General features: G+C 37.4%; 1 protein-coding gene across 1 annotated transcript in view; it reads right to left on the bottom strand.

Annotated features, from left to right (window-relative positions):
• lama4 (laminin, alpha 4) overlaps positions 1 to 7,092 on the bottom strand; it is a 57,176-nt gene that overhangs the window by 26,293 nt on the left and 23,791 nt on the right. Inside the window, exons 12-21 of the mRNA XM_016521866.1 lie at positions 5,935 to 6,099; positions 5,657 to 5,850; positions 5,335 to 5,451; positions 4,345 to 4,493; positions 4,065 to 4,206; positions 3,758 to 3,851; positions 3,369 to 3,485; positions 2,172 to 2,357; positions 1,425 to 1,564; positions 553 to 717 (exon numbers count right to left, since the gene is read on the bottom strand). Coding sequence (XP_016377352.1) covers positions 553 to 717; positions 1,425 to 1,564; positions 2,172 to 2,357; positions 3,369 to 3,485; positions 3,758 to 3,851; positions 4,065 to 4,206; positions 4,345 to 4,493; positions 5,335 to 5,451; positions 5,657 to 5,850; positions 5,935 to 6,099 — 1,469 coding nt within the window. The remainder of the gene's footprint in view (positions 1 to 552; positions 718 to 1,424; positions 1,565 to 2,171; positions 2,358 to 3,368; positions 3,486 to 3,757; positions 3,852 to 4,064; positions 4,207 to 4,344; positions 4,494 to 5,334; positions 5,452 to 5,656; positions 5,851 to 5,934; positions 6,100 to 7,092) is intronic.

The following is a 7,092-nucleotide window of genomic DNA, read 5'->3' as shown; positions in this document are numbered from 1 at the left end:
CTGCCAATGAAAATATGTGACCCTGGACCACAAAACCAGTCTTAAATTGCTGGGGTATATTTGTAGCAATAGTCAAAAATACACTGTATGGGTGAAAATTATAGATTTTTCTTTTATGCCAAAAATCATTAGCATATTAAGTAAAGATCATGTTCCATGAAGATATTTTGTAAATGTCCTATTGTAAATATAATAAAACTTAATTTTTGATTAGTAATATGCATTGCTAAGGACTTCATTTGGACAACTTTAAAGGCGATTTTCTCAATATTTAGATTTTTTTGCACCCTCAGATTACAGATTTTCAAATAGTTGTATCTCGGCCAAATATTGTCCTATCCTAACAAAGCTTATTTATTCTGCTTTCAGATGATGTAAAAATCTCAATTTCGAAAAATTGACCCTTATGACTGGTTTTGTGGTCCAGGGTCACATATGATCAACTGTCTTATGTCTCCTGCAACACACAATAATCATTCCTAAACCAGCATTTGAATGAATGATATATCCACTTCCCCCTTTTGGGCCCATTTCTCTCTCGCTAGTGCTTACTTGCTTGTCTCCCAAGTAGAGTAGGAAGCGATCTTCTATGGGGTCTTTGTCTGGGTCCACTCTAACGTAGAAACTGATGGACGTGACTGTCTTTAGCTCATCTAGGTTGGAGTGGGGATGAACTTCTACAGAAGACTGGCCATTAAATTTCATGGACACTTGCACCTGCAATTATAGAGAAAAGTTTCATTTTTACACTTACAGGCATTCACACAGTATGCACTCTTGTTGTAGTATAATATTGAACTGGCAAAAATGCCAAAATTGAGGTTCTTCAAGCTTGAATTGCTCCAACTCAAAAGGAATTTCTTTAGTCATAGGGAACTATAAAACTCAACAATATTAGTGCAATTTTTTTTGTCATGTGATCCCCATAGTCCTGTAAATATACAGTAGCCCTTACATTTCCATAGTTTCTTGTGTAACCCACTGCTGGTGAGTTTTGTCAAGCCTATTCATGTTCATGTTCAAGTCAAGTCCGTCAAGTCTGTTATCGTCAAGTTCTCATGCTCAAGTCAAGTTCTCGATAGTGTGCAGTTTACACTAAAAGAAGTACACTTTAGCATACTTTAAAAAGTACTTTTTACAAAATAAATATTTCTCTCACTCTTTTCACTTACGTGCCAATGATTATACCTCTTGGTCTCAGGTTTTACAGACTTGCTAAATATGTAGCATGCAACAGTGACCGCTCACACTTTTTACTCTCTAAAACATTTAAAAATGTATTCAATACAATGTTTTAAGCCTTTCCAAGACAAGACAAAGACACAACACTATTCACAAGAGATTCTGAATGTGACTGACTAAATGTGTTGTGTTTTTACATGTGGATCAGTCAACATGATGTTCATTTGTAATGCCTGATGTACCTTCTTTGCGACACTGCGGGCCTGTGCGATGAGTTCTCTGATTTTCATGATGTTTGTGGAGACATTATTCACAGGTTTTTTCTCTTCAACCACACGCAGCTTACTGAGTAGCTCTGGCACAATCTCTGACAGGTCTTCAACTAAACACATACAAATAAACATGCAAACTGAGTAAGAAAACATTTGCAACACTCTTCATAATCCTGCACGAATTCAACAAGGAAAAAGGCCAGCATGCACAAAATATCTGTTCCAGATTGCTGCCTTTGTCCATTAAAATTCGATGGATATAGGAAGAAAATCTATGCGCTATATAAATAGCACTCCTCACACAAAATGCTTCAGTATACCATATGAATTGGAATGAATTAGAACATAAGAATGAGAACGTTATACTGGAATAAGCATAAATATACATACCTGAATTTGGGTAAAATGGTAAAAAAATGTTTTTTGGGTTTTTTTGGTATTCCGTTTTGCTATTATGAGAAAATATGTTTTTTTGAGTTATGGGGCTATGCAACATTCACTCTCTGAACTCTGAATTAAAAGACAACTAATTGTTGCTGGCTATAAAGACTAGCCATTACTGGGTGTTAAGTATAGTAAAAATGAGTAGTAGTCCAAACACTGTAAATCTGTCTACAGTTCCTACATACAGAACATTCAAAAGCTACTGTTGCTACCTAAATGATATTTAAATGGTACTCCTACTCAGTTGAATGGAGGTGAGCAGGGCTACCATACCTGCTTCACCGGCAGACAGAACAGTGCGCTCAAAAGCTGCAGCGGAGTAGGCCTCATTTTTCATGTTGCTATCCCACACCTCCACTTTCTTTAAGATGGGTGTCACCATCTGCAACACTTCAGCAGAGCGGTTCAGAGTGCCCTCAGCCACTTCCTGAGTGAACTGCAGACGTTTCGGAGTTCGATCTGAGACAACAACACACACACAAAGACAAACTTATTCACAAATATGTATTGTAATGCAAACATCTGAAAATGCACATGCAATACTAGCACAGAAACACAAATGGTCTGCTGGCAAGTAAGTCATTGGGAACTCTGACACGAGCAGTCTCTGTACTAGGTCTTGACTGGAACTAATCATGAACTTTTTAAACCTGTTTTGTTCAGACTAAAAGGCAAATAACACTCACCACAGAAAAAAAAATTAAAAGAAACAATTTTGTTAAAATAGTATTTCCAGTCTTCTAGAATGACGGGAAGAAACAGAACAAACTGAGACAGACTAGGTCCAGAAGAACTGTGGAGAACAATGTCTCCAAGACGCTTCAAGAAACCTACCTGCAAAGCTACAGTACCGTTAAAAGTTTTAGGCACTTGTGTAAAAATGCTGTAAAATGAGGATGCTGTCAAAAAATAATGTCATAAATAGACTTTCTTTATCAATTAACTTCTGTTAACTAAATTAAATCAACATTTGGTGTGACCGTCCTTTGTGTTTAAAGCAGCTTTTGCCCTCGGTGCACTTGTGCGTAGTTTTTCAGGGAGCTTTGCAGGTAGGTTTCTTGAAGCATCTTGGAGACGTTGTTCTCCACAGTTCTTCTGGATTGAGTCTGTCTCAGTTTGTTCTGTTTCTTCATGTCATTCCAGACAGACTGATAAGATCAGATCTCTGTGTGGAGCACTGGCTGTTGTCTGACAAAAATCTCATTGGATTATTACAATTAAATGCGAAATGAATGTTTGGAAATGTAAACTGATATTTCCTACTGACACACTACAGCAAAAGATAGAAATAACTGACTCAAAAACATTTTTTGTTGGTGAAATACTAAAATACTAAGACTTTATAAAAGAATAGCAGAAATATCAAGTGTAAACATATAAAAACAGAATTGCCAAATTCAGAACCAAAGTTGTCAAGACAGGCAGAGATGGTAGTACAACATAAGCAGGCATGGAACCATTTATTCTTGCCTTTATGAATTGCATTGATGTCACTAATGATCATAGCTATTTTTTTAGAGGAGCTTTCCATCATTTCATTGGTCTCTTCAATGTATTTCTTATTGTCAAGGACTGTGGATTCAACATCTGCAAAACAAAATACAACACACAATCTGCATTAAAATAACTTCTGAAATAACTTCTAATCCACAACTACTGTTTATATTTTAAACTTGGCAATGTGTGCTATAAATATTATTGGCTCTTATGACGAATTGTTTGTTATGTTCCTTATTTGTAAGATGTTTCGGATAAATGCAAGTACTAAATGAATAAATGTAAATGTTCTATTATCAATTCTATGGAAATGTGGAGCAAGTTTTATCCATGTAGGAAAAGAAGCACTTTCTCTGCTTTACCTTTCTGCTTAAAGTACAAGGATGAGGCCTCTGTGAAGATATCGTTACTCTGAGAGCGCGTGAGGTTCAGTTGAGAGTTTAATACATCAGTAGCCTGAGAGAAATATCAGAATACATTTGAAGTAACAACATTAACCACCTTGCACAGAGATACATTGCCATTCAAAAGTTTGGAATCAATAAGACATTTATGTTGTTGAAAGAAATTGATCCTTTTCACCATTTTCGTAGATATACAATAGTTCCATTCTCTTCTTTGAAGAACATTAGAGGTTCGTGCAAAATCATAATATCAAAGTATGCTTACGTCATGAGTACTGCTAGAGATGTTGAGAGAGGTCAGGGCAGTGATGTTAGCATCATCTATGTTTTTGACAATATTGTCATACACAGTCAAGGCGTTCAGGGCTTTCTGTACATGTCCATTTGCATCACTTCCTTTCAGATTACTAAATAAAAGAAATAAGGCCATAGCGATTGTCATCTGAGTGCTGGAATGATGCAACAGCCATTTTGTGATACCCATGGATGAAAGTATATCATACAGATAGAGAAATATCATTAGTCATTTCTGGTTTGAAACTCACTACTGAAGTTCTTCAGCGTGTCTCTGCAGATCATTAGCATGATCCTCGGCTCTCAGAACTAGATCTCTGTCCGACTGAGACAACTTCTCTGTCTTTCTCTCCAGTAACACACGAGCCCCATCGATTTCTGCATGCTGTTCTCTCACATTCTATACATACAGATTGAATAAGACACCAGTAACAATAAATACATTCTTTAAGGTTTAAAGGGGTTATTGGCAATGTACGTTTATGTTCTTCAGCTTATATATTTCAATTTTGCTATGCCATTTCATTGTATAAATGTTATTGTGTCTAGAGCTTACAACACAAAACATTAAAAAAACGTAATATTAAAACATAATATTATTTCTGTCATGACAACTCTCGGAGGGATTGGCATGGTAATGTACATGACAATGTTAATGTATTTGGTCTTGGCGGAATAGATCTGCTACGCTGCTGCTGCTGCAGAGCAAGTACCGAGACTTGCTAATCACCTCGTAGCAGATCTATACAGGTGGAGCTGGGGAAGGTGGAGGGTTTCTGAAGCAAGCTGCAACTGCTACGGCAAGCACTAGTCATATATTTGAATGTTGAGCAGCGAGCTCATTGGCTACCGATACAGGAGAGAACCAATCAGCTGTGCCATGTGATAATGATGTCATTAGGTCAGATTGAGTTAGACCTATCGGACTGCGCCATCTAGAGTTTCATGCCAGAACTCTGTATTTTGAAATAGTTTAAGTTTATGATAATTTTTTTCCCACTAATACGTGCTTATCAATAATTGGTGCACTTGAAAAAAAAAAGAGAGAGAGAGAAAAAGTAATATCTTTCTATCTTCTAATATCTATCTTCTAAATATCTTTGGTGAACAGTATTTTTATTATTTAATGGAAAATATAAAAGCTGTTAAAATGTATTATATAAACTCTTATAATAGTTTTAATTTGCATACAGTAGTTTACAGTGTATGCTGTGCAGAAAGTTGATTAAAAGAAGATTTACCGTGATCATATCTTCCACCTCAAGGACAGTCTGGTTTGCCTCAGAGACGATTACCCCAGCAGTAACAGTAGTTTGATTGACACTGTCATAGGTGTCTTTCAGACGCTGCTGCTGTGCCTGAGAAAAGAAGGAAACGTTTCTGTGACATCTAATCACAATATAAACATTAAAACAACATGAAAAAGTGTTTGAATCTGACTGAAGTATTTTAAATAAATATCAGGTGAGATACTAATTATTAATTACTCAAAATGACTTAACTCAAATCAAAAACTACTGGATATGGCAACCACAGTTGAAATTGAATTTGAAAAGAAGATACCTCTCTCCTCTGAAGTTTGAGCTGGTTGGTCTTGTATTTGTTGAGTGCCTGTTGCAGTGTGTCTTCAGCTTTGCTGAGGAGATCCTGAGCTTGAAAGAGTCTGGAGGTGAATCGACCCACCACTTCCTGCATAGGTGACAGACGCCCCTGTGTAGTCATCAGAGTTTTCTCCAAATGGCGCACACGTCGGAGCACTACAATCAGACACATAAAGGCAGAAGTTGAATGAGAGCACATACACACAAGCAGAATTCAGTTAATAAACACAAAAACCTCACATTCATGGGCCTCGGAGGACTGATCAGTAGCAAGTGGCTCTTTGGAAGAGAGGTCCAGATTTCTCATAAAGCCCAAGATCCGCTCGGCTTCTGCTATTTTCTGCAGCTTTACCTGAGGATCTAACTCCTGATAGACACCGTATAATTCCCAGTCCCTGATCATATCTGAAATACACACACACACACACTCATGAATGTATTATGCCAAGACTCAGAACACAGCTAAACACAGAATAAAATATAAGCTTTTTTAATTGCATTGTATTCACAGTACTGTGTTGTATTTCTGGGTGTTCTTTGAATGTACTGAGCTGCCATGACAATTCAATTTCCCTTCGGGGATTAATAAAGTTGATCTAAATCTAAAATGTTTCCACATTCTTGCCTGCTACCTATTACGTCACACAGCTCTGAACAGTCAGGGCCTGGGATTGTGGTGTAGTTGTGATGCCAATCAGCCAATCTGTGTTGTCAAGATATAAGGCTACCAAAGTGATTTGTCACATTCTTTGCACATTCAGCATTGCTTTCTTGTGCATTGTGATGGAAGCATGCAATGACAGATTATTCCCTTTCAATTTGTGTTGAGTATGCATTTACATCAGTCAGTGTGCATGCATAAGAGAAAGTAGTTTGTATGATAAGGTACTTTAGTGCTTGACTGGTGTAAGATATGTAGTGGTTAAACAGAACATTTACAGCACATTATATAGTGCACCACAGTTCAGCTTTGATAATCTAACTTGTACTGCAATCAGGATGACTTCATTTGGGCCAGAATAATGTGGGACAGTTGGCAACTCTCTGAGGGGAATCTGCTTCAAGTACTACTTAAGAAAGCTTTTCCAGGTAGTGCAGACCTCCTTGTCTGTTCCCCAGCACAACAAACACAAAAAATACTGAGTTCACAAGGTCTCCTGTTACCTTCAATGAGATCATTGAGTGAGGAGAGGTTAGCAATAAGCGTCGTTGCTAGTGTGGAGCTATCAAGTGTGTCTTGATCCACCCGTTCTCCCAATAACTGCACTGTTTCCTCCTGACAAAATAAAACAAACATCACCTCATTTCACCTGGAAGAATATGAGAAAGCACCTGTTGCAAACAATGCAGCATGAAGGAGAGGGGAAGCTGGATAGATGTACAAGGAGAATATAATCA

The sequence above is a fragment of the Sinocyclocheilus rhinocerous genome, unplaced genomic scaffold (assembly GCF_001515625.1).
Source record: "Sinocyclocheilus rhinocerous isolate Xijiao unplaced genomic scaffold, SAMN03320098_v1.1 scaffold270, whole genome shotgun sequence".
In the NCBI taxonomy this organism is placed as follows: Eukaryota; Metazoa; Chordata; class Actinopteri; order Cypriniformes; family Cyprinidae; genus Sinocyclocheilus; species Sinocyclocheilus rhinocerous.
Note: the sequence above shows the minus strand (reverse complement) of the source record. Positions and strands in the feature narration are given on the sequence as shown.